The 27,052-nt window shown below is 44.8% G+C and overlaps 1 protein-coding gene and 1 pseudogene across 1 annotated transcript; one reads left to right on the forward strand and one right to left on the reverse strand.

Moving 5' to 3' along the window:
- Nucleotides 1-1,364: 1,364 nt before the first annotated feature.
- CASC3 (CASC3 exon junction complex subunit) lies at nt 1,365-23,863 on the forward strand. The gene is made up of 14 exons (XM_043584349.1): nt 1,365-1,717; nt 2,086-2,113; nt 2,456-2,493; nt 14,373-14,531; nt 14,622-14,773; nt 15,257-15,433; nt 15,614-16,299; nt 18,870-18,934; nt 19,376-19,490; nt 19,760-19,858; nt 20,114-20,328; nt 20,953-21,075; nt 21,217-21,280; nt 22,152-23,863. Exons 1-13 carry the CDS (start codon nt 1,487-1,489, stop codon nt 21,238-21,240), a joined length of 2,112 nt encoding a protein of 703 aa, XP_043440284.1. The 5' UTR covers nt 1,365-1,486; the 3' UTR covers nt 21,241-21,280; nt 22,152-23,863.
- Nucleotides 23,864-25,240: 1,377 nt separating this feature from the next.
- On the reverse strand, nt 25,241-25,337 carry LOC122486204 (annotated as a pseudogene).
- Between the last annotated feature and the right edge of the window lie 1,715 nt (nt 25,338-27,052).

Here is a 27,052-nt window from a genome sequence, read left to right on the forward strand (position 1 = left end):
GCTTACACTTGTTCCTCAAAAGCAAGGATTTTGAATTTTTCAGTTCCCTCTGAGTGAACAAGTTCATGTTCATTTAAAAATTGAACCCAGCCTTGGGACACCTGGGTGGCTCTTCAGCTCAGCTCCGGTCTTGATCTCATATGAGTTCAGGCCCCATGTTGGGCTCTGTGCAGGGTATGAAGCCTGCTTAGAAAAAAAAGAAAAACTGAACCCAGACCAAACAACTAAAAAGTAAAGTGGCAGGTTATCACTTTTCTTATTTACACACTAAACTTGGCAGCCTTATTTGCATCAATTTACCTTGTGATAGAAAAAGCCCTCCAAATCTTTTCCTCCTTTCCTTTCCTTTTTCCTTTCCCTTTCCCCTTCTTTCCTCCATACATACATCCTCCATTTTTGGACTCTGGAAGCTGGGTTTTGGAGCTGGATTTACAACATGTCACATTTGGCCACTTGTTAAGATCTTTTTGGATCCTGAATCTGTGAAGGCATTCAGAATGCCTTCTAGTTTCGTATTGTCTATAAATTTGGTAAACAGAATCTTTAACCATATAACTTGTAAAAATATTACATGGGATAGAATCCTGTACTATGCCATAGTGACCTTTCTCTGATATATATTATTAATGTGCACTCCTGTAGGTACACTAATACCTTACACATCTTGAACGTATTTACTATGGTCCAAAGAAAATACACCTTTTTTTTTTTTTTCACTGCTGGCAAATGCCTGGCCAAAATCAAAGCATTCCCCTCAGCTACCTGTCTGGTAACCCTTAAGAAGGAAATCATGTCAGGAAATTGAACCAACGGCGGTTCATCTTTTAAAATCGGTTCTAAATCTTGGTTAAGTCTAGCATCATACCAGCCTGCACTTTGGGAGAGGTGATAGCTGGGATGGGGGTGGGGGAGATACAAGAAGGAAGAGGAAGTGAGAAAACACGGTGTGCTGCAACACTAAGTCCTTGAGCTTCACTGCAGACAACTGGTTTCTCCTTCGCTCTTTAGCTTCAAATGGGCTGCTGTGGCAAATTTTGACGCACCACAACGACTTTAGAGGTTTACCTTAACTCGTGATTTTACTAAGCAAACGAATGCAGTAAAACGATGTGCTTCAAAACGTAGGTAGAAACGAGAAACGGAAATAGAAAAGCCAGAAACAGCTCCAATGCCGCAGTGAAGCTGTGACAGGTGAGCGCCTTCGACTCGGAAGGCCCAAGATGGCTGGGCGAGGAACACCGCTACCCTCGCGGGGGCCTACCCCAGGCAAGACAGGGGTCGCGGCACGCCCCCCGCACGACACGGATTACGTAATCCCGCGCCGCAAACGTGCCGCAGGGTGCCCGCCCCTAGCCCCTCCTCCCGAAAAGCGCGGCGGCCAGTGTCGCACGTGAAGCATGCTGGGACTAGCTTTCAAGCCTCCCGGCAGCCCCTGCGACGGGCGCGGTACGTAAGGAGCTGGCCGGCGGCGGCCGTTCTCCGTAAGATGGCGGATCGTCGGCGGCAGCGCGCTTCGCAGGACACGGAGGACGAGGAGTCTGGCGCATCGGGCTCAGACAGCGGCGGCTCCCCGGCGCGGGGCGGCGGGAGCTGCAGCGGTAGCGCTGGAGGCGGTGGCAGCGGCTCTCTGCCTTCTCAGCGCGGAGGCCGAGCTGGGGCCCTTCATCTGCGGCGGGTGGAGAGCGGGGGGGCGAAGAGCGCCGAGGAGTCGGAATGTGTGAGTGCGCGCGGGCGGGGCTGGCCGGGGGGCGGGGTGTAGGTGGTGATGCGAGGCTGGGAGTTGATGGTAGATGCTGGGGCATATCGTGTTAGAGAAGAGAGCTATCCCAGTGCGGTGTGCATCCGGAGCCCCAAGGGAGGAGGAGGTGTTGGGGTGTCAAGGGGAAGGGTAGAGCCTCTGTAGATGAAAAGCGGATGTTTATTCAGAAATTGGGGCTGGAAGTGAAGAGATGGGACCTCCCTCGGCTGCTATTTGTTAAAGATGTACCTTTCCTCATCTCCCTTTTCAACCATTTTGTGTTGAGTCTTTAGCTCCCCACCCTCTGGAAATCACGGAACTAACCCATGTCATCTCCTTTCCTTCAGGAGAGTGAAGATGGCATGGAGGGCGATGGTGAGTAGCATTATGACAAGTTTTTTGCCGGTAAACTCAGATCACCTATCTTTAGCAGTTGACATCCTGTCAGACTGTTATGGATGTGGGGGAAAAGTGCCATAACGTGGCTCTTTGTAGCACAGGGCTTGTGAGCATACATTTTAGCAGTATGATGTTGGGCAAATCGCTCTTTGAGCCTGTTTCCCATTTGTAAATAGGGACCGTAATTTTATCTCCCTGATAGGTTGATGTCAGAATTGAGTTAGAGTCTTAGCTTGACTCAAAAAGCAATCAGGAAATGTATTTATAATCATTTCTGTTGCCTTTTTTTTTTCCTTACATATTTCTGTTTTGTTTCAGCTGTTCTCTCGGATTATGAAAGTGCAGAAGACTCTGAAGTGAGTGTAACAGGTTCTTTTTTCTCTGTTATCTAGGTTGGAAAATGGTTTGTTTGTTTTTAATGTATTTTAAAGACATGTACACACTCGTGGTTCAAAAGTACCATGACCCACTTGTTACTGTTCTTGTGCATTCTTCATTTATGCTCTTCAAAAACTGTTATAAAAGGTCTTGTTTAGAGTGAGGGAAATTTGGTGCATGCCTCTTTAGGTTTCATGTGATACACTGTTAGTGTCAGTTTTTCACTCTGTCTGCGGAAAATAAGGTTCTGAATTAGAGAATGAGAACATCTTGAAGTCCTTCACAGGATCTTTGGCAGTTCCTTTTATGCTACCTACAGAATGAAACCAGGCAGTTGGATATTTTTTTTCAAGTGTGTCTGAAGACCTTAAAAGGGCAGGATTCTGAGTGGTTTGTATCAGAAACACCCCTCAGTTTATAGGGTGCTTTCTCCCTCTTAAATTCAGGAGAAAATTTCTATAAACCAAGCTTTTGTGATCTTATTTTGGTTGGATGAACTACCAGAGATGAACTACCAGGGAATGGCTGTTTGTTTCCTGGGGTTGTTGAATAAAGTCCTGAGTTCTGGATTTTGATCATGGGATTATGAACAGAAGGAATTGGATTGTGGATCAAAGGTTCATTGTGTAGATTTTGTAGAACTGTTACTGTGTATTAGATTTCCATTAAGCACTGGAAATGCAACAGTGAACACTATACCACAATTTCTGTCTTTAGGAATGACTTAGTAAGGAAGTTGGATAAACATGCAGGCAATCCTAGGACTTGGTGACAACTGCTGGGGACAGGGTTAAGTAGGGTATTAATGGCTGAGTACTGAATCCATTTTAGGTAGTCAGGAAAAAATAAGTTGGAGTTAGACAAACCATGTTCTAGGCAGAGGGAACAACAGCTGTGAAAGTCCTGACACAGGAGAGTAGACTGAATTATTTGGAAACTGATAGTTTGATGTGGCTGGAACATAATAGTTATGGGACGGATACCAGAAATAAAGGCAAATTAGTGAACAGGGGCAAGATCGTCGAGGGATTTACTTGTTCCTTTTCTTCATCATGTACCTGCTATGTGCCAGGAGTTGTGCTGAGCACTGGAATAAAAGACAGACATGGTTCTTCCCTTGTGGAGAAAATAGACAAGTAATTACAGTAATGTTTGGTGAGTGTCATAATATCGGAAGCATAGGGTGCTTTGGGAACACATGGTGGGGGCAACTAACTGGGTTTAGGGTATTTGGAAACACAGAGGATGGGATGTTAAAATAGAGATTTGAAGGGTGAGTGGGAGTTAGCCAGGCAGAATATCCTAAGCAGAGAGAACACTGGGAAAAAGGTCTAGAAGGAATGGACTGCATGACGATTTGGAGGATGTGAAAAGTTTAGCATGACTGGTGCTAAGTGATGAGTCTGAGTCCAAGTCTTAAAATATCTTGTAGGCCAGATTAAAATGTATTTGGATTATAGCGTAAGGAAGTGAGAAAGCGTAACAGGGTTTTCACCAAGTATGTGATGAATACTGATGGCTTAAATTTTATTATATTATTATTATTATTATTATTGTTATTTTAATGTTTATTTTTGAGAGAGCAAGACAGCATGAGTAGAGGAGGACAGAAAGAGGGAGACAGAGAATCCGAAGCAGTCTCCAGGCTCCACGCTGTCAGCGCAGAGCCTGATGTGGGACTCGAACCCACAAACTGTGAGATCATAACCTGAGCCGAAGTTGGATGCTTAACCGACTGAGCCACCCAGGCGCCCTTATTTTATTATTATTTTTAAGATTTTAAGTAATCTCTACACCCAGCGTGGGGCTGAAACCCACAACCCCAAGATCAGCTGTTGCATGCTCCACTGACCAAGCTAGCCAGGCTCCCCTGAATTAGACTTAAATTTTAAAGAAGTGTTTGTCAGATCCAAGGGACACCTGCCTCAGAAAATCCAGTTGGCCAGTTCTGAGCAAAATCTTGCAGAGGGAGGGAAGACTCAGACATTTATATGTTAATAAGATCCCAGGTTGATGTTTCTGCACAGTAAAATTTGAGATCTTTTTTTTAAGTAGGCTCCATACCCAGCATGGGGCTTGAACTCATGACCCTGAGATCAAGAGTTGGACACACTACCGTCTGACCCAGCCAGGCATCCCAAGAATTATTATTTTATAACCGTTATTTTGTCTGCAATTTTAGTTGATCTGAGGGGAGCAAAATTGGAAGCAGAAAAGCTAAAGCAATGTGCAAGTTGAGGCAAGCAGTATATGTGGCCTGGAGTGGAGTTGTGTGATAGCAATGAAAATGGAACTGGACAGGATCAAGGGGCACCTGGGTGGCTCAGTCAGTTAAGTGTCTGACTCTAGGTTTTGGCTCAGGTCATGATCTTGCGGGTTTGTTGGTTCTAGCCCTGTGTCAGGCTCTGTGCTGGCATTGCAGGGCGTTCTTGGGGTTCTCCCTCTCTCCCTCCCCCTCCCCCCCCCCCCCCCCACCCCTCCTGAGCTCTATCTCTTAAAATAAATTAACTTGGGAGGAAAAAAGTGGACAGAATTGAAAGCTATTTAGGTAATGGAATTCATAGAATGTGGTGATTGATGAGATGACTTATTTTCTCTGAAGTCAGTGATGAAGTTAATGTGTAAAGAGTAGAAGGGAGATGAGAGGTTTTGGGGTGAAGAATGTTTGCAGTAGTCACTAGAGAATGGAAACCCTGGAAAGATTGTTACGCAGAATGCAGTGTTCAGTGAGGTTTGTTGATTATGAACTTATAGCATCTCACCGTTCTGTATGTAAATGAGTTTGGGTGTTACCCTAATAGCAAGGAAAGAAAGCTACTGATGGCTTAAGTAAAGAAGATGAATTGTGGGTGAGGGAATTGGGACAGGGAGAGCCGGTTGTTGTTAGGACAAGCCAGGGAACATGATGATGGTACCCTACAGAAGAGACATGGCAGTGGGACTCAGATTTGAGACATGTTAGGTGGTACTAACAGAACTTCTTGATTGATTGAATGTGGAGCCTGAATTAAGGAGTCAAAGGGATGCCCAGGTTGATGAATAAGAGAGAGAATGGGACACAGGAAGGGTGCCTGGGTGACTCAGTTGGCTAAGCAGCTGACTTTGGCTCAGGTCATGATCTCGTGGTTCATGGGTTCCAGCCCCACGTCGAGCTCTGTGCTGACAGTTGAGAGCCTGGAGCCTGCTTTGGATTCTGTGTCTGTCTCTCTCTGCCCCTCCCCCAGTCACATTCTCTCTCCTCTCTCTCTCTCTCTCTCTCTCTCTCTCTCTCTCTCTCAAAAATAACATTTTACGAGAAGGGCACATGGGTGGCTCAGTCAGTTGTGCATCCGACTTCGGCTCAGATCGTGATCTTGCGGTTCATGAGTTCAAGCCCCACGTCGCGTCAGGCTCTGTGCTGACAGTTCAGAGCCTGGAGCCTGCTTCGGATTCTGTCTCCCTCTGCTTCTCCACTCACACCGCCTGCCTCTCTGTCTCTCTGTCTCTGTCTCTGTCTCTGTCTCTCTCTCTCTCTCTCCCTCTTAAAAATAAATAAAACATTAAAAAAAAAAAAAAAAGAATGAGGCGCCTGGGTGGCTCAGTCTGTTAAGCATCCGACTTCGGTTCAAGTCATGGTCTCACAGTTTGTGGGTTCAGGCACTGCATAGGGCTCTGTGCTGACGGCTCAGCCTGGAGCCTGCTTCGGATTCTGTGTCTGTCTGTCTGTCTCTCTCTCTCTCCACCCCCCGCCCAAACTCTGTCTCTCAAAAATGAATAAACGTTAAAAAAATTTTTTTAAAGAAAAAAAGAATGGGACACAGGAGGAGATTTTGGGAAGAAGAATGGTGGGTTAAATTTTGGATGTTTTGAAATTGAGCGACTTGTGGGACTTTGAAATGGCAATATATAGTATATATATTGTCTGAAAGTTAAGAAAGTCTAGTTCTGCTCTGTCTAATACAGTAGTCACTAGCCAAATGTGGCTATTTAAATTTAAATTAGTTTAACTTAAAATCAACTTCAGTTCTTCAGTTGCGGTGGCCACATTTTAAGTACTCAGTAGCTAGCTGTGGGTACTGGCTGCTGTATTGGACAGCATAGAAAAAGTTTCTATGGACAGCAGATTATATTACAGAAAAAAAGCCTGGTATCCTGACTTTCATAGTAATCCGTTGCTTGCATTTCTTCTTGATTACTAATTATATATCTATACGCTACAGTTCAGTCTTGCCTATTAAAGTATGATCTCTCTTGAGGTATCTGGGTGGCTCAGTCTGTTAAGTATCTGACTTTGGCTAAAGATATGATCTCAAGGTTCATAAATTCAAGCCCCACAGCAGGCTTGCTGCTGTCAGTGCAAAGCCTGCTTTGGATCCTCTGTCCCCCTCTCTCTGCCCCTCTTCAACTTGCGCTCTCTCAAAAAAAATAATAATTTTGATTTTTTTTTTTTCAACGTTTATTTATTTTTGGGACAGAGAGAGACAGAGCATGAACGGGGGAGGGGCAGAGAGAGAGGGAGACACAGAATCGGAAACAGGCTCCAGGCTCCTAGCCATCAGCCCAGAGCCTGACGCGGGGCTCGAACTCCCGGACCGCGAGATCGTGACCTGGCTGAAGTCGGACGCTCAACCGACTGCGCCACCCAGGCGCCCCTGATTTTTTTTTTTAAGTTTATCTTGAGAGAGCATGTGCGCAAGTGGGGGGGGGGGGGCAGAGAGAGAGAGAGAGAGAGAATGGGAGAGAGAGAATCCCAAGCAGGCTCCATTGATGCACTATCAGCATGGAGCCTGTTGTGGGGCTCAATCTCATGAACTATGAGATCATGACCAGAGCTGAAATCAAGAGTTGGACGCTTAACCGACTGAGCCACCCAGGTGCCCCAAATTTGATCGGTCTCTTAGTCTACAGGTTAGTTTTTCATCCCTTTCTTTTCCTTACAGTTTATCTGTTGAAAAGGTATTGATGATTGTTCACTCGTGGTACAACCCAACATGCCTTTTCTGTCGTTTGTATTTCCTGCAAATTATTTCCAGATCCGTGGAAAGACAACATGAACCAAAGATTTTATCTTGAACAAAACTGATCATTACTTATTTTCTTTCCCTTATAGGTCACTTGCTTTTTTTGTGTAGGTATTCCCAGTATATATTTTTTAAGGTCCAGTAATTATATTAGAATTTGTCTGGTGGTGGTTGCTCTGGGTTGGTGTTCACAGGTATGAGATGTACTCTGCAATATGTCATGGAACTCCTATCCCAAGTATTTTGTTTTATTTATTTTTAATGTGTATTTATTTTTGAGAGAGAGAAAGTGTATGTGCACAAGTGGGAGAGGCATAGAGAGAGTGAGGGACAGAGGATCCCAAGTAGGCTCTGTGCTGATGGCAGAGAGTTGGATGCAGGGCTCCAACTCACAAACCCTGAGATCATGACCTGAGCCAAATTTGGACACTTAACCAACAGAGCCAGCCAGGTGCCCCCTAAGTATTTTATGTGTGTCTTCAGTATTTGACCCTTTCTTTCTAATCCTTTTTTCTTTTACTTCTTGATTTTTAAAAATACTTTGTTCCTGGGACGCCTGGGTGGCTCAGTCGGTTAGGCGTCCGACTTCACCTCAGGTCACGATCTCGTGGTTCGTGAGTTCGAGCCCCGTGTCGGGCTCTGGGCTGATGGCTCGGAGCTTGGAGCCTGCTTCCGATTCTGTGTCTCCCTCTCTCTCTGCCCCTCCCCCGTTCATGCTCTGTCTCTCTCTGTCCCAAAAATAAATAAATATTAAAAAAAAAAAAATTTAGGGGCGCCTGGGTGGTGCAGACGGTTAAGCATCCGACTTCAGCCAGGTCACGATCTCGCGGTCCGTGAGTTCGAGCCCCTTGTCAGGCTCTGGGCTGATGGCTCAGAGCCTGGAGCCTGTTTCCGATTCTGTGTCTCTCTCTCTCTCTGCCCCTCCCCCGTTCATGCTCTGTCTCTCTCTGTCCCAAAAATAAATAAACGTTAAAAAAAAAATTTTTTTTTTAAATAAATAAATAAAAATACTTTGTTCCTTATCACTTTTATTTTCACTTAAGGTGTTATTACTATGTTTATTCACTCTTGTGTTTCTTCTAGTTTTAGGCTTTGTATTTGAAATGATTTTTTTTTAATTTCTAGTACTTTCCTGAGTTCTTTCGTTTCGTTTTTGAGTTTTTCTAACTCTGATTGATGTTCTTTCATACCTTACCTAATTTTCTTAATGCCTTTTTAGCTTTTTTGAAATGAAGTTACACTTTTTATATGGTATGTCTGTCTTCTGTCATGCTTTCTTTGTAGAATGCTCTTATTTTTTCTTTCTCATGATAAGTTTATATAGGATTTGACCTCTGTGTTTTTGTTACCGGTTTGTATTTTATGTGATATTAGTTTTCCTGATCTGTTAGAAGGACATATGGCTCAGAGTAGCTTTTTCTGACTTCATAAAGCTCTTTCTGTTGTTTTCCTGTACTGTTAAAAAAAAAAAAATAGTGGATTGCTTTCTGTGATTTCCTGCTCTTGTTCCCTTTCCTAATTTGTTTTGTAGCTTCTCTTCATTCCTTCTGCTCCTCTCCTGCTCAATTGGATTGTCCTCTCAAGTTTCTCTTTGGTGTGGGACCCTATCCTAGAAGGCAGCCCTGGCAGCTGGGTTGGTTGCAAGATTTCAGAGATTTTAGACACCTCGAGCCCTTTCAGAGCTTCTTACTGCAGGACCCTCACATTCAAACACTATTGGAGACAGTAAAACTCCTCCTACTTTCAACTGTTGTTTTCAGTTTAGCTTTCTGTTAAATAAATACCTGTTGATTAGTTCAGGGTTCTCCTGTTCTCAGTTCCATTTTCTACTCTGCTTTCTTGAGTACGGACACAGTCTGGTGCAGGTCTTAATGGCTGTTCGTGCTTTATTTCTGTGTGCTTGTATTTTGAGGTCTGGGGAATACCTTGTAACCTAGTTTTGTTGTAAACGTCCAAAGCCTTTAAAGGGCTTTGATTTTGCTGTCTAGAAGCCCTCATTTCATGTGGAGGTTAGAAGAGATCAAAAACTGCGGCTGCCATTTTCCCAGAATCCTGGGAAAATCCCAGACAATTTTTAAACTTGTTTTTTTATTATTATTTTTTTATTTTTAATTTTATTTATTTTTGACAGAGACAGAGTGTGAGCATGAGCTGGGGAGGGGCAGAGAGAGAGGGAGACACAGAATCTGAAGCAGGCTCCAGATTCCAAGTGGTCAGCACAGAGCCTGACGCGGGGCTCGAACTCATGAACTGCGAGATCATGATCTAGGCCGAAGTTGGACACTTAACCAACTGAGCCACCCTGGGCCACCCCCCCCCTTTTTTTTTTAATGTTTATTTATTTTTGAGAGAATGCAAGCAGGGGACAGGCAGAGAGAGAAGAGGACAAGAGGATCTGAAGCAGGCTCTGTGCTGACAGCAGAGAGTCCGATGCAGGACCTGAGCCCATGAACTGTGAGATCATGACTCAGCTGAAGTTGGATGCGACTGAGCCACCCAGGACTGTCCTATTTTTCAGTTGGGTTGTCTTTTTATTGAGTTGTAAAAATATATTCTAGATACAAGTTCCTTATCAGATACATGATTTGCAAATCTTTTTTCTGCATTCTGTGGGTTTTCTTTCTATTTTCTTAATGGTGTAAGGTTTCAATTTTGATGAAGTCTAATATATCTGTTTTTTCCTTTTTGTTTGTGCTTTTGATGTCATATCTAAGAAGGCTGAATCCATGCCAAAACCAAAGTCATGAAGATTAACTCCTGTTTTCTTCTAAGAGTTCTATAGTTTTAGCTCTTAAATTTAGGACTTTGATTCATTTGAGTTAATTTTTGTATATGGGGTGAGGTGGGGGTCTAACTTTTTTTTTTTGCATGTGGCTGTTTTTTATTTTTATTTTTTAATGTTTATTTATTTATGAGAGAGCGCGAATCAGGGAGGAGCAGAGAGAGAGGGAGACACAGAATCCGAAGCAGGCTCCAGGCTCTGAGTTGTCAGCACAGAGCCTGATGTGGGGCTGGAACTCAGGAACCACGAGATCATGACCTGAGCCGAAGTCACTCACTCAACCAACTAACTGAGCCTCTCAGGTGCCCCTGCATGTGGTAGTTTTGATCAAAGGAGTATTGAAGAGTTTTAAAGAGGAGCAGGTTTACTTTTTTAAAAATGTATGGCATAAAAATAAAATGTATAGCAGGGGTGCCTGTCTGGCTCAGTCGGCAGAGTAGGCAACTCTTGATCTCAGGGTCGTGGGTCGTGAGTTCAAGCCCCACATTGGGTGTGGAGCCTGCTTAAAAAAGAAATGTATAGCAGTTCCAGATAAGACTTGTCTGGAGTGTGGGCATGGAAACAGATGGCCTGTAGCAGAGGTAAAGAGTGAGCATCTTGCTAGTCTTCCAAGTCTGTGGCAGGGTTGGCTCAAGGAAGGCATAGAGGTATATAGCTAGGTGATAGGAGCCTCAGGGGAGTAGGAATTTAAAATGATGCTGGATAACTTAGATCTAGAAGAGACATTGAGAACCAGGAAGACACTAACTCTTGTCTTATACTTTGAAATACATAGGGAATGCAAGAATAAGCTAAAACTTCTGTGTGAGAAAGCTACCAGGGGCTTCAAGGGAGAGCTAGACTTGAGAGTTGGGGAGAGTATTCATTGAAGAGGAGTTTTGTCTCTGGAAAAGGATTTTGGTGTCAGTCCTTAGCCAAAGCAGTGTGATTCTGGGGTAGCACCTTTTTGTCTACAGTTAGACCAGACTAATTTGGAGTCTTCTCAGCACTACTGTTTGTATCTTTCTGTCCTGCCCTGGAAACAAAATTAGTTTCTCATTTGGAATAAAAGAATTCCCGCGCCTGGGTGGCGCAGTCGGTTAAGCGTCCGACTTCAGCCAGGTCACGATCTCGCGGTCCGTGAGTTCGAGCCCCGCGTCGGGCTCTGGGCTGATGGCTCAGAGCCTGGAGCCTGTTTCCGATTCTGTGTCTCCCTCTCTCTCTGCCCCTCCCCCGTTCATGCTCTGTCTCTCTCTGTCCCAAAAATAAATAAAAACGTTGAAAAAAAAAATTTAAAAAAAAAAAAAAGAATTCCCTCATTTGACATTCCACCATGGACTAGAGGAGGCAGAGCATAAAACAAAATTCTCATAATCATGCTGATACTATTTTAAGATGTTTGAAATCAGTGTGTGTGTCTGTGTGTTTGTTTGGTGGGGACCAATGAATGAAGGTCACATATACATATTGAATAAGATTCTTGAAATTTCTGCTTTAGAACTTGAAGGGAACATAAGATTAGGGAAAGAAGTGAATGATTACCACCCACCCATCCCCATCTTAAGAGGAGGGGAAACTTCTTGTGAATGAGGGGAAATGGGAAGAATCAAAGGCACTTGGTTATTAGAAAGCTGTGGGTAGGGGCGTTTGGGTGGTTCAGTCAGTTAAGCATCTGACTCTTGATTTCGGCTTAGGTCATGATCCCATGGTTTGTGATTTCAAGCTCCACATTGGGCTCTGCACTAACAGTGCGGAGCCCGCTTGGGATTCTCTCTCTGCCTCTACCCCACCACTTGCTCTCTCTCATAATAAATACATTAAAAAAAAAAAAAAAAAAGCTATGAGTAGAGGCTTAATCCTTATAGTGTGGGTGTGGTCTTCCTCTAATTGTGGGTTTCATAACAGTATCACCTTTCAGGAATCTGACCCAAAACACTTAGAGGCTGAAATACCCAGATGCTGAGTAGGGAAGAGGATTAGTTGGCTCATTTGGGCCGGTTGGGCAGACGCCACTCTATTTGAAGAAAGGGTAGAAACTTAGAGCTTCTTTGCTTTATCAGGAATCTCACAGTAGAACTCTTTGATCACATTCCTGATGTTAGCATGAGTTTGGAGTTATGAGCAAGTCTAGTATAGATCAAGCGTCAGACCCAGTAGGAGAATAAGATTAGTGTGCACCTATCTACCAGGTGGCAGTGGGGTATTGGCACCCTGACCTGTTAACCCAGCAGTGAGGACTAGCCCACCTTCCTTTGAACCCATTTCTTTGTTTTCAGGTCTCTAAACCTACCCTCCAGCCTATAGATTGGCCTCTGGAGGCCCAAATCCTGAGAGGAATTTGAAATGAAAGTATTCTAAAGCCAGTTCCCTCAGCATAAGCTTTAATTGCTCCTTTTCTCTCCCTAGAACTAGCCACACCTTTATTACCTAACCCTTTCTGGTGGCCCCTATTTAGTAGATGGTCTAAGGACCCTCTTCTGTATGGACAGACTCAGCAGTTTCTCTGTCACAAGCAGGATTATCCAATCTTGATGTGGCAGGAGAGGAAAGGAGATGTGGAGAGGCAAGAAAGCACTTGAGCTTTGTTTTCATTTCTAAAATGCAGTGGTCATACAAGTTCTCTAGCTTTCTAAGTCACGGGTGCCTGGTTGGCTCAGTTGGTAGAGCATGCGACTCTTGATCTCGGGGTCGTTAGTTCAAGCCCCACGTTGGGTGTAGAGATTACTTAAAAATAAAATCTTAAAAAGAACAAGTTTTTTAAGCCAAAATTTTATAATTACATAATTCTGGGCTGAGTTGTTGGTTAAGGTGATCTCATGCTGCAGAAAGTTGAGTATTCGTATCACAGACATAAAAAATGTATGCCATTATTTCCCAATTTGAGGGTAAATAAATGCCTTGAAAAATCATAGGGTTATTACAGAGTTTGCAAATTCACTAGCTCAGTTCATATTTATAGACTAAATGTACATCTCCCACCTTTATGTATTACTGGTTTTGAATATACAAGTTAATACAATGTAGATTTTTTTGAAGTATTATTGAATGTATAGAAATTGTTTGTTAATATGTTTTTTTCAGTCACTGGGTGTTATATGAGCTATTGTCTAATGGAGATCCATGAAAATTTTGGAGTTTAACAAGAGGTCCACATAATCTAAAAGGTTGGGGATCTCTGCTCTAAGCTATTCTGAGATGAGACAATTCACAGCTTGAGTTAGAGTGTAGTTTTTAGGCACTGCATGTTTAAGAAATAATCCATGAAGAGGGAGAGAAATCATCAACAAAGATTAAGCTCCTTTTGTATGGTAGGCAGTTTTTATTTTTATTTTTTTTAATGTTTATTTATATTTGAGAGAGAGAGAGACACTGTGAGCAGGGAAGGGGCAGAGAGAGAAGGGGACAGAGGATCTGAAACGGGCTCTACACTGACAGCAGCCAGCCCGATGTGGGGCTTGAACTCATGAACCATAAGATTATGACCTGAGCTGAAGTTGTCCGCTTAACCAACTGAGCCACCCAGGTGCCCCTGTATGCTAGGCAGTTTAAAGCCTCTCTTTCATATCTCCTGGGCTCCTTCCCCAGAGGCTACCATGGTTAACATTTCCTTGCATATCTTCCTGGAAAACTTACACGGATCTGTATAAGTATACGTATGTATATTTTTTATCGTGTTTTGTGTGTGTGTGTGTGTGTGTGTGTGTGTGTGCGCGCGCGCGCGCCCCCCATCCTCTAGAAATTTTAGTAAGAGTTTTGATATGTTTGCTTTTAATTCTTACATGGTAGTAAAAGTTCATTAGAAAATGTTTCTATCCTAAAGAATGGAAAATAAGGGGCACCTGGGTGGCTCAGTCAGTTACGGGTCCAACTCTTTGTTTTGACTTAGGTCGTGATCTCATGGTTTGTGGGTTGGAGCCCTGTGTCAGGCTCTGTACTGACATTATGGAACCTGCTTGGGATTCTCTCTTTCCCCCTCTCTCTGCCCTTCCCCTGCTCATGTACATGCTCTCTTTCTCTCTCAATAAACTTTAAAAAAAAAAAAAAAAGAATGGAAAGTAAAAATGCACCATTTCCAACTGATGGGAACTTTTTTCAGGGTGAAGAAGGGGAATACAGTGAAGAGGAAAACTCCAAAGTGGAGCTGAAATCAGAAGCCAATGATGCTGCTAATTGTTCAGCAAAAGAAGAGAAGGGAGAAGAAAAGCCTGACACCAAAGGCACTGTAACTGGAGAGAGGCAGAGTGGGGATGGACAGGTCAGTGTCCACCACAGGCCTCCATTTTGGGGGCCAGAATAAGGACTCTTAACCTTGGAGAGAATAAGGAGCCCTTTGTCTGTCCTCTAGGAGAGCACAGAGCCTGTGGAGAACAAAGTGGGTAAAAAAGGCCCTAAGCATTTGGATGATGATGAGGATCGGAAGAACCCAGCATACATACCCCGGAAAGGGCTCTTCTTTGAGCATGATCTTCGAGGGCAAACTCAGGAGGAGGAAGTCAGGTACAACCATTTGTTGCTGCTATTAGTATGTATTTAGTGCTTACTGTATGCCCAGCACTTTGCTAATTTATTGCTCACAGTACTTTAAGTTTTATGATTATCTTTTGAGGAAAGTGAGGCTTAGGATATTTGGTAACTTTTGGTGGAGGAGCTGGGATCCAGACCCACACTTCCACTGCCTTCCTTAATTTGAGGCTCAAGACTCTGGGATATGAAATACTTGCATAGGCTGCCTTATAAGCAAGAGATATTTATTTCCAAGGTGCTGAGTAGTTTGAAGTGAAGTCTTTCCTCATTTTTGTCCCTTATTACATTTGAGCTCAGTAGGCTCTGTGATTCACTCTTGGTTTTGTATAATCTGTCTGGGAAAATGGGAAGACCAGTGAAGTTCCTACTGTTTCTCTGCCCAACCCTATTTTTTCGTGAACATCTTTATATAATGGAATCTACCAGCCTAAGACACTTTTTCCTGGTTTTATCCAGACCCAAGGGGAGACAGCGAAAGCTATGGAAGGATGAGGGTCGCTGGGAGCATGATAAGTTCCGGGAAGATGAACAGGCTCCAAAGTCTCGACAGGAGCTCATTGCTCTTTATGGCTATGACATCCGCTCAGCTCACAATCCTGATGACATCAAACCCCGAAGAATCCGGAAACCCAGGTGAGAAAATTTTGCAGTTTATATTTTAGAGAGACCTTTGCTTTTCTAAATGCCATTTCAGCCTGTCATTCAGTCGGTGAGGAATGGGTGAAGTCTCCCTGACCTTCAGTTTATATCTCTAGTCATCTCATCTCTTTTGTTATTTCTTTCCTTAAGACTTTTGCCATTCCATTTATTCAGGTTTGGGAGTCCTCCGCAAAGAGATCCAAACTGGATTGTTGAGCGACCAAACAAGTCCCATCGCCATCAGGGTCCTGGGGGCACCCTACCACCAAGGACATTTATTAACAGAAATGCTGCAGGTACTGGCCGGATGTCTGCTCCCAGGAATTATTCTCGATCTGGGGGCTTCAAGGAAGGTCGTGCTGGTTTTAGGCCTGTGGATGCTGGTGGGCAGCATGGTGGCCGATCTGGTGAGACTGTTAAACATGAAGCCAGTTACCGGTCACGGCGCCTAGAGCAGACTCCTGTGAGGGATCCATCTCCAGAAGCTGATGCTCAAGTGCTTGGCAGTCCTGAGAAGGAAGAGGCAGCCTCAGAGATTCCAGCTGCTGCTCCTGATGCTGCACCACCAGCCCCTGACAGGCCTATTGAGAAGAAATCCTATTCCCGGGCAAGAAGAACGAGAATCAAAGCTGGAGATGCAGTCAAGGTTGCAGAGGAGGTGCCCCCTCCACCTGAAGGGCTGAACCCAGCGCCTCCAGTCCCAGAAACTACCCCTTCTCCACCTGCTAAGACTGGAGCCTGGGAGGCTCCAGTGGATTCTACTACAAGTGGACTTGAGCAAGATGTGGCACAACTAAATATAACAGAACAGAATTGGAGTCCAGGGCAGCCTTCGTTCCTACAGCCACGTGAGCTTCGGGGTAGGTACCTTAGGGTTAGTGACTAACTTTTTTCCCTGAGCATCACTGAGTTTGGGGACATGGGATTAGGTGTCTTGGGGATATAGTGTCTGATAAATATATTTTCTTTCTTTTTTTTTTTTTTTTTCTTTAGAGAGTGCATGCATGTGCAAATGGGGGAGAGGGAAAGAGAGAATCCCAAGCAGGCTCTGAGAGCAGGCTCCCTGCTTTCAACACAGAGCCCATCACAGGGTTCAAACTCACAAACTGTGAAATCATGACCTAAGCCGAAATCAAGAGTTGGACCCTTAACCAACTCTACCCGGGTGCTCCTAGCTTTGTTTTTGTTAACTGAAAGAAATCTATTCATAGGTATGTTCATACAAGACCTCAGAGAAGTTTTATCTGTTACCCAAGACTACCCCACTACTTTGCCTACCTGACCAGTTATCAATATTGACCTCCTGAATGCACAATCTTTTACCCATTCTCTGTGGGAAAAGTTGGAAGAGAGTGACAGTGTTCTTATTATATGAATTAATAGTTAAATATTTGAAGGCAGATACTTGTTTGAATTTGGATGAGAATTTTCTTTTTTTTCTTATTTATTTATTTATTTATTTATTTATTTATTTATTTAATGTTTTTTTATGGAGGGCTTTTATTATTTTTTTTAATGTTTATTTTTGAGAGAGAGAGACAGTGCAAGTGGGGGAGGGGGGCAGAGAGAGGGGGAGACATTTAATATTTATTTTTGAGAGAGAGCACAAGCGAGGGAGGGCAGAGAGAGAAGGGGAGAGACACAGAATCTGAAGCAGGCTCCAGGCTCTGAGCTGTCAGCACAGAGCCCAATGTGGTGGTCAAACCCACAAACCATGAGATCATGACCTGAGGCAAAGTTGGACTCTCAATGGACTGAGACACCCAGGTACCCCTGGATGAGAATTTTCTAATCTCTTTGAAAGGAAAGCCTAATTTCCTTAATCTAGAGCCAGGCTACCCAATAGAGTTTTCTATAGTGTAAGAACTTTTTGAACAATTGTAATGTGCCTAGAGTGACTGAGGAAATGAACTTGCAATTTTAATTAATAGAAATTTAAATAACCACATGTGGCTATTGGATATCACGTTGGATAGCAGAGTTCTAGAAACCAGGACCTATCTACCAGGCTCCTCTTGCCCATGCATCTTTCCCTCCAGCCAGGTAGATCAAAAGATCTTTTCCTTAGTTTCTTTTTTTTTTTTTTTTTTTTTTTTTTTAATTTTTTTAATGTTTGTTTATTTTTGAGAGACAGAGTGTGGGTGGGGGAGGGGCAGAGAGAGAGAGAGAGAGGGAGACACAGAATCTGAAGCAGGCTCCAGGCTCTGGGCTGTTGTCAGCACAGAGCCCAAGGCGGGGCTCGAACTCACAAGCTGTGAGATCATTACCTGAGCCGAAGTTGGCCGCTTAACCAACTGAGTCACCCAGGCACCCCTCTTTTCCTTAGTTTCTGAAATCTGATTTAAACTTAAAGATTGGAAATCCTCATTTGGACTGGGAGTTTCAGCATCCTTCCCTGGTGTGCATGATTTTGTTTGTTTGTTTATTTGGAGAAAGAATGTGAGTGAGAGGGAGCAGAGGAGGGGAAGAAAGAGGAAGAGAGAATCCCAAGCAGGCTCCACGCTGACAGTGGGGCATGAACCTACGAACTATGAGATCATGACCTGAGCCAAAATCAAGAGTGGACACTTAACCTACTGAGCCATCCAGGCACCCCTGTGCATTTTTGAATACCAAAAACCAATGTAATATAAACTGGACCTGGAGTTGATCTTTGGGTGGAGAAGTATACCCTTCTACTAATACCTTATTACCATTGGAAGATGTCTTTTTTTGTCCTGAGTCATTTTCAGCCAGAGGGGAGTATCTTCCCAAATGTCCATCCTAGACCTCTATGGCCTAGAATAATTGGGCAGATTCACAGAATGTCCAGTTATGTTCAGAAACTTGAGGGCTGAGATTTTTCAATACGTTTGATAATGTACTGTGCTAATTATAACCTCTTAGGGATTCTGTAAAGGGAAGTATTTGGTGGGAGAAATTTGAACTTGCACTTTCTCATTGAAGTGTGTGTGTGTGTGTGTGTGTGTGTTCAAAGGCTTTATTGCTATATTAAGATTGCAGGCAGTGAGGACAGATTTCCAAATGCTGGTATTGACAGGAGGCAGAGATAGTTTAAAAGGAATTTTGTTGGGTCCCTGGGTGGCTTAGTTGGCAAGCCTCTGACTCTTGATTTTGGCTCAGCTCATAATCTCATGATCTCATGGTTCATGAGATCCAGCCCAGCATCAGTCTCTTTGCTGACACCGTGGAACCTGCTTGGGATTCTCTCATTCCCTCTTCCTCTGCCCTTCCCCAACTCATGTGCTTCCTCACTGTCTCTCCCCTTCTCCCTCTCAAAATAAATAAATAAACATTAAAAAAGAATTTTGTTAGTTTAAAAGAATAAAACAATTCCACATGTTGTATTCTTCAACCTGTAATTTTCTCTTTAGTCTTACTCAACATCTATCTGCTCTGCAGCCATGACTTTTTTTTTGGTATATTACAGGTATGCCCAATCACATACACATGGGAGCAGGACCTCCACCTCAGTTTAACCGGATGGAAGAAATGGTACAGAAAGGAAAAGGGAGTAGTTGGGGGAGCGGGCTGCATGCAACAGTTGTTCACTGTTTAAACCAGGATAAGGCCTTGGAGTCTGCTTTCCCATTGATTTACCCATATTTCTTTTAATTTGGCTCTCCAGAAAGGATAGAGGGTCTAGGTTCAGATCTTGATGTTTCTCATTGGCTTTACAATTCATTTTGCAAATATTTTTTTAAGCTTTTTTTATTAAGTAATCTCTACACCTCATGTGGGGCTCGAACTCATGACCCTGAAGTCAAGAGTTGCATGTTCTTCCAACTGAGCCAACCAGAACCCCTTCATTTTGCCAGTATTGTTTAAATATGTGCCATATACCAAGGGTGTGTTCTGCAGCACCTACAGGAGGGTGGGACTTGATAGGAGAGTCAGCCCTCTGGGAGTCTTTTTGCTCAGACCTCGTTATTTCAGGGTGTCCAGGGTGGGCGAGCCAAACGCTATTCATCTCAGCGGCAGAGACCTGTGCCGGAGCCCCCTGCCCCTCCTGTGCACATCAGTATCATGGAAGGACATTACTATGATCCATGTGAGTTATTTTGGGGGTTTTTGTTTGTTTTTTTAAAAATTCTTGTTAGGCACCTTTCTTGGCAGGATGAAGTGAATTAAGAGACCAGCCTCTTGACTCCTAAAATTTCCCTTCTGACTTCTCACAGTGGTTATCAAACATTGTCTGGCTGCTGTTTTCTTGACATGGAAAACTGAGAACATCTTTTAAAGGGTTTGGGGGACAAGGAGACTTATCCATATGATACGAAGAGTGAGGGTTTATGAGAGTCCCAATGTGATATTTTACAGTGCAGTTCCAGGGACCAATCTATACCCATGGTGACAGCCCTGCCCCACTGCCTCCTCAGGGCATGATTGTGCAGCCAGAAATGCACCTTCCCCACCCAGGTAAGCTTTGCACCTCTGCTTGTATGCTTCCAGTACGTGAGGATATGTGTTGGGGGCTTCACAAGCTCCATCCTCCTGAGCTCTGTGCTGCTTGCTTACAAGGCTGGCCACTCTGGCTGCTTGAGCAACAAACTCCTCTTGGGTCCATCCTGAGGACTTCATCCTGAGTCTTTCTGTGCTGAGCAGGGCAGCCAAGCCATCCCATGGAAATGGTGTTATCTTCTATTTAATTTTTGTTTTCCTCTTCTTATCCAGGTTTACATCCCCACCAGACACCGGCACCTCTCCCCAATCCGGGCCTCTATCCCCCACCAGTGTCCATGTCTCCAGGACAGCCACCACCTCAGCAGTTGCTTGCTCCTACTTACTTTTCTGCTCCAGGCGTCATGAACTTTGGTAATCCTAGCTACCCTTATGCTCCAGGGGCACTGCCTCCCCCACCGCCTCCTCATCTATATCCTAATACGCAGGTGAGATGGCTAATGAGCAGATTTTTCTACACGTCCTTTAATTCAGACGAGGAGGTGATATGGGAAGAATGCTTAAGGAATTTGAGAAAACATTTCGATGCCACTGATTTGCATGTGACACCAGGATGCCTCTTGGTGGTCAGGAGCTGGAAATGCAGCTTATGTAATGCCCATCGTCTGTTTATTGCCTTCTGTTTCTTGAATGGTATTTCATTGAAGTGTTTTGGTATGTCTTAGGTGGCTGTGTCTGCTATTCAATTGAGTAAAGAAGCTGTATTATCCTTACCAGCCCTACCCCTTCTTGTGCTGCTTAACTCCCAACAGGTTGACACCATCTGGTATGTGAGGTGTCACCACTGAGCTTAGCCTCTTCCATTTTTCAGCTGATGGTAAGAATTAGAGAAAGATGAGCAATACTTTGGAGGAGTAAGAACCAGAACATAATTAAGAGATAGTAAGGTAGAAATGAATGATCACTTTAAGGGGCAGCTTAGAGATTTAAAAATTCCCCAGTACTTTTATTTTTGTGCCCGAATAATGCTTCCTGCCCAAATAATGTTTCCTGTTCGTCATAGTTAGGGTGAGTTTGCCTAACTTTTTCTTCTGACTTATTGGGGTCCCAAGGCCCCATCACAGGTATATGGAGGAGTGACCTACTATAACCCTGCCCAGCAGCAGGTGCAGCCAAAGCCCTCCCCACCCCGGAGGACTCCCCAGCCAGTCACCATTAAGCCCCCACCTCCTGAGGTATGTAAGCTGCTTCCCACATCAGTGGGCTTTCCTTTCCCCTAGAAAATTTCTCTCCTTTTCTGAGTGTGTCTCCATGGCCTTTTTTTTTTTTTTTTTTTTTTTTAACGACTGGTTAACAAATTCTAACTTTATTTTCAGGTTGTAAGCAGGGGTTCCAGTTAATATGAGTTCTTAAATATTTTAAATCGAACATCCTATAAAAGTAAGTGTACAATGTACTATGACTCTTACAACATTTTAAATCTTTTTTATTTATTTTTTTAATGTTTATTTTTGAGAGACAGAGACAGAGCATGAGCCGGGGAGGGACAGAGAGGGAGACACAGAGTCTGAAGCAGGCTCCAGGCTCTGAGCTGTTAGCACAGACCCCAACACAGGGCCCAAACCCACAAACCGTGAGATCAGGACCTGAGCCGAAGTCTGCTGTCCAACCGACTGAGCCACCTAGGCGCCCCAACTCTTATAACATTCTTAAAACTAATGCTCATGCTTATTTACTTAACAATCACCTAATTAATGCTTTAAGTTATAATCATGAGATATCTTGTGGGGAGGCTTAAAGGAGTCTCAAAATTTGCCAGCCGCTTTGTTTTGCGAATGCATTGAGCAGGATTGAAGCAGAAACCATTGTTAACTTGGCAGAATTTCATTTGGGAATCTGCAAGGGAAAAATGCAGGGCATTCTTTTTTAAGGAAGGGGAAATCTAAATTTGAGGTGTTTGCAGCAGAGCCAGTTCTAAAAGTCATGGAGAAAGATCATGGGGGTTTTATTGTTGCTTTGTTAGGGACTTTATTTTTTTTATCTTTACTATTATTTTTTTTAACGTTTATTTATTTGAGAAAGAGACGTGGAGAGAGAATCTCTGTGCTGTACTGCAGAGCCTGCTTGGAATTTTCTCTCTCTCACTCGTGTGTGCTCCTTCTCCTTCTTTCTCTCTCTCTCTTAAAAATAAATAAACATTAAAAAATAATAATAAAACACATGATTTAGAAACATGGCTTTTTGAAAACAGCTTGTAAATGCCCAGAAGGTCCATTAACGATGTTTCTTCCCATTTCCCCACCCCTGTCAGAACAGCAGAGGTGAGAACCCAGGAGAGAAGAGAAATACAACTGGCTGTTTACTACCAGGAGGGCTTCAAAGATATAGGGTGGCTCCTACCAGCAAGCAGCTGAATGAGGAGGACCCCTGCCTTTCTCTGAGGACAAACTCTGTTGGAGAAGGGGCTAAACAAGTGGACTTCCTCCCATCTCCACTCTTTACTTGAGTTGGCTGTGCTCAGAGGAGCAGAGGTCCAGCCAGCTCAGGCTTCTGGGTCTACATCTAGAAGCCCATGTCTTTTACTCTTCTTCACTTTTTCCTGGGAAGTTCAAGTGTCTTCTCCCAGGGAAGCTCCTTCCTGTATGTTTTGTTTCCTAAGACGTTCGTTTGTAAAGCCTGGCTTATTATTCTTAAATTAATATTCTTTTAGTTTCTTTTTCTCTTTGCCTTTAAATAAGACAAAGTCATTTGTGATTTGCTAGCTCCTCTGGGTTCCTTTTTGGTCTTTCCCTGCATCCCAGATAATTAGAAGTTTTACCAGCCAGTTTTCCCCCACCAAGTCTTTAAAGAGGTGGCCTTTCATTTTTGTCTGGCCGTTGTTATTGTATTTGGATTCTCTCACTTCCTCTAACCCTCGAAGCAGAGCCGTCCACAGAGTGTCTCATTGTGGAGAAAAGTTCAAAGTGTGTGGTAGGAGCCCTTCGTCTTGACTTCGATTTTCAGGAGTCTGAGCCTCCATCAGTCCCTGTACTGTGTAGGTGTCAGTCCTCTACTTGAGGGCAGAGTCTCTACAGTGGGGAGAGATGGCAGTCCAGATGCCCTTGTGAGAAAGGGAGAGTGGAGTAAGCCTTTGCCCCTTAAGGGTCTGTATTCACACAGTCCTCAGGGCTCAGTCTTGGAGGTAAGTGGAGTTAGAGGTCCCTCTGCTTCTCTTCTTTCCATCCTTCCTACCACACCCCCTTTCCAGTTGCTGTGGACCAATGCATCTCTCTAGAGGCAGATACTGTCCAGCAAGTGGTCTGCCCTATACTTCGCAGTTGCTCTTCTCCATGTCTTTCCTGCTACAAGTGTTTTAGATGTTACTACCTGATTTTCCCCAAGTTCTGCTCCTGTCCCTGCAAACAGAAGATCCCACATCTGGGCTTCAGGCCTAAGGAAGCCAGTCATTTTCGGGGCAAGGGCTCCTCTTCCTTTTCTTCCCTATCCATGGCGCTGAACCACTCCCCTGCTGCCTCTGTGGAAGAGATCCCTATTACTGCAGCACTTGTATCTGCCAGGGGTAATTTGGCCACTGTCCCTATCCTACAGAACCTGAGGGAGATGGTGGTGGCTGTGTTTCCCCAAGTAATGTCACTGTTTCTATTCTCTCCAAGAGCTGACCTAACCACTCTTGAGTCACAGGTGTGGGGTGGGGGGTGGGGAGAGGCACTCAAGCTGTAACCCCCAAGGAGGAAATAACTGAGAGATTCTTCTAGGGGTAGCTGGTGGTTGTGCCTTTTGTAGGCTGTTCCCTTTGCCTTAAACCTGAAGATGTCTCCTCAAGCCTGTGGGCAGCATGCCCAGATTCCCAGACCTTAAGACACTGTGACAGTTGTCTCTGTTGGTCCACTGTTTCATTGCAAGAATTTCTCCATGTGTGGTGGTGGTGGTGTTGTTGTTTGTTTGTTTGTTACTATTTTAAAGGGTGCACATTTGTGATCAGCATTGTGACTTGGAGATAATAAAATTTAGACTGTAAACTTGGCTCCTTTGCCAGTGTTTTGCATGAGTCTTGATTTGGGAGGGACAGTAGAGAACTTGCTGACTCCCCAGAGTTGCGGTCACAACTCAAGGCAACTCAAGACTTCTGAAATGGAAGCCCTGAGAGGTGGGGAACCCACAGTTGTATCTGTATTCCCCATTGGCTATCTTATCCTAACTACATTGCCACATGGATCCAGGATATTATTCAGTCCCTTTGATTGGAAGCATCAGGGACAGAAAAAACTAGTGAGATGCAACTTACCCACGTGAACATGTAGTTACCCTTTCACCTTTGTTAGTGTTTGGCAAGTGAGTTTCCCTTCCCAGGGTAATGTGCCCAAAGTCAATACAACTGTACCAGGGGGAGGCACAGGTAGCTAAGCTTTCTTCTTGTAAAGACACTCTGGCACTGAAGTATCAAGAACCACAGCCTAAGAGGGAGGCTTCTATTAACCTTAGTAAAGGTAAAGCGGAACTGTTGAGACCATCAGCTGTGGCTAATGCTGCCGGTTATCTAGTTCACTGAGCCCCTGATGTGTGCAGGCCAGTTCCTAGCTTCGAAGTGACTTTTCTTCCAGATCCTGGGTGGGGTGAAGTTTACTACAGAGGTGATGCCCAGTGTGGGGAGCAATTGAATTTAATGTGGAGCTAGTGGCATCTGTTCTTGGACCACAAATCCTTGTGCACTGGGGGCATGGACATCATGGTATACCTTAAAACAGTTGGGACTCCCCCTGTATCCCTTGGTGCTACTGCTTGAGGCAGAGGACCATGATTCTTTTTCCCCCTACCCCTAATTCCTCTTAGTCATGTCCATTTGCTTTCCTCCTCCCCACAGGGTGATGGGTAACTATAGCCCTGATCTCCTGAGGGTCATGCAAAGAATGCCAGGCATCCTTGGGGGTAGGATACTGGCAGGAGGGATGACTGTTAAGATGTTTCCTCCTCACCCCTGCCTCTTGCTTCCCCAGTCCTGCAGTTAGATCCCATTGCTCTCTGTTGCCCTGGTAACAAGCTCAGCAAGAAGAAACTCAAACTCAACAAAGCCCCCAGGTTCTCTGCCCTACCAGCCTGCCTTTCAGTGGGCAGAAAGCAAGTATGAGGGGCAGATCAGCCTTATGTAGCCTTGCCCTATTCCCTTCTAGAAGTCCATGGGCTGGGCTCTCAGAGTTCTTTGCTTCCATCTTCTCACAGTTGTTAATCCTATCACTCTCTTCCCCTCTATTTCTTCCATGCCAGCCCTCTCTCCCCTGCGCGGTCTACACACAGGCTTGCTACCTTATGGGTAAGGTCTTAGAATCCTGAAGTTGTCTCCTAGCATCGACAGCCCGCTTGGGCTGTCCCTCTAGGGCAGTGATTCTCAACCATGGCTGTTTGAATCACATGGGGATCTTCTACATGGCATCCTTGTACAGGGACCATGCTAATCTCTGTATCATCCCAGGTTTGCTATATGTGCTGCCAAAGTGAGCATCACTTGGGGATCTTTTAAAAAATACCATAAACCTCAGCCTCACCTCAAAGATGTAATTGATTCGGACTGTGGCCTGGGCATCAGTATTGTTGAGTTCCCCTGGATTCCAATGTGCACTTGGGGTGAGAACCACTCTTCTAGGAGGGCCATGACTCACTCCATGCTGGCTTTCCTTCCTCATTCAAGTCCTTGAACTCAGTCTCTGCCTGATATCCTTGAGTAGTTGCAGGGGTGCTGGGGTCCTACTCCCCAAGCTTTCAGTTTCCAGAAGTGTCTCTGCCTCCTTTATTTCCAGCCCCCACACCCTCCACACTCCCCAAATCTTTCCCCTTCCTAACTGACAATCCCAAATCCTGCCCAGAGAGGAGGTTACCAAGGCAACCAGCTTAATCTGGTAACTGTGGCATGTGCTCGGAGTGGAGCCCTCTCCTCTTCTTATTTGGTTCACAAAATGCCTGGGGAGCTCTTAGCCACTCCAGCCAGTTTCTCCTCTTAACCCCAGGGATAGTGGGGTATCCAATAAAGGGAGCCCAGCAAGCTGATACTCGGATCTCTATTCCAGCTTTTTAGCCAAAACTGCTCTTTCCCTTTTACTGTTCCCTTTTGAAATCCACAAACAGATGGGTGTGCAAAGCTTTAATTCTGTAAACACATGCTCTAGCACACATAGGACCAGATATGCACACACGGTGACACGTGTGGAGTACACACCCTGCAGTTCAACCACCACTCCCAGCCTTTAGCATTCCTGTCCCTGCCTGGTCCCTGCACGGTAAACAGGGGTGGGGCATTGTCCAAGGAGCTTCAATCTCTCTGGAACCTGGTGCCACTCCCCCACCTTGTTACTTTAACCTTGATGTGTTTACACTGAGTGTTTCTCTATACCCACCTCCTTCTGGGGCAGTGTATCTTTAGGGACAGAATGCTCCAGGCACAGGCATCAGGAATAAAGATCATTTAGAGTGCAAATTGGCACCACTTGCCCTACTCCATGGCTATGTCCACACTGGAGGGGCTCTACACTAAGTGATATTGGCTGGCAGTTCTGGAGCTTGTCACTCATCTCCACAGTCCTGCTTTCTCCTGCTGCTGGCTGGGTTCAGGTGCCCTTGTGCTCCTTGTCTCCTCCCCTCTGCCTCCTGTCTCTTTTCCTCACCCCAACTAGACCTGCCACAACCTGCTGCTGCTCCTTGCCTGGCTCCTACCTGCCTGCCAGCACCTGCCTCTCACAAGCCAGGCCTTCACCACCTATTGTGCCCTACCAGAAAGGGCAGATGGGCACCGCCCCCAGTGCCAATGCCAATCCACTTCAGGCCTTCCCAGCCCTTCTTATAGAAGGAAGATAAAAATCACAAATACAGCAACAGAGCATAGTGTCGGGGTTGAGGGTGATGGACACCCAACCATCAATCTTTGTAGGTCTCACCTGAGTATAAGTCCCAAGTCTGCAGGCCACAGGCCTGCCCTACTTCTTTGAAATGAAACTAAGAGCCCCTGTAAGCCCCCAAGCCAGGAATCTCTCTCCATTGCTAAATCACTCCATCACCTTTGCCCTTAATTTCTGCATCTGCTCTGAAGCCAATCCCATTCAGCCCTTCACTATTTCCCTCGCGGCCAGCCCCAGCGCCCAAGTTCAAGCCTCGCGCGGGCCAGGGGGCGGGCCAGGAGGGGCAGGGGCGGGGACTGGGCGGAGACTGGAAGAGGGGGCGCGGTCT

This window comes from Prionailurus bengalensis, chromosome E1 (assembly GCF_016509475.1).
Source record: "Prionailurus bengalensis isolate Pbe53 chromosome E1, Fcat_Pben_1.1_paternal_pri, whole genome shotgun sequence".
Taxonomy (NCBI): domain Eukaryota; kingdom Metazoa; phylum Chordata; class Mammalia; order Carnivora; family Felidae; genus Prionailurus; species Prionailurus bengalensis.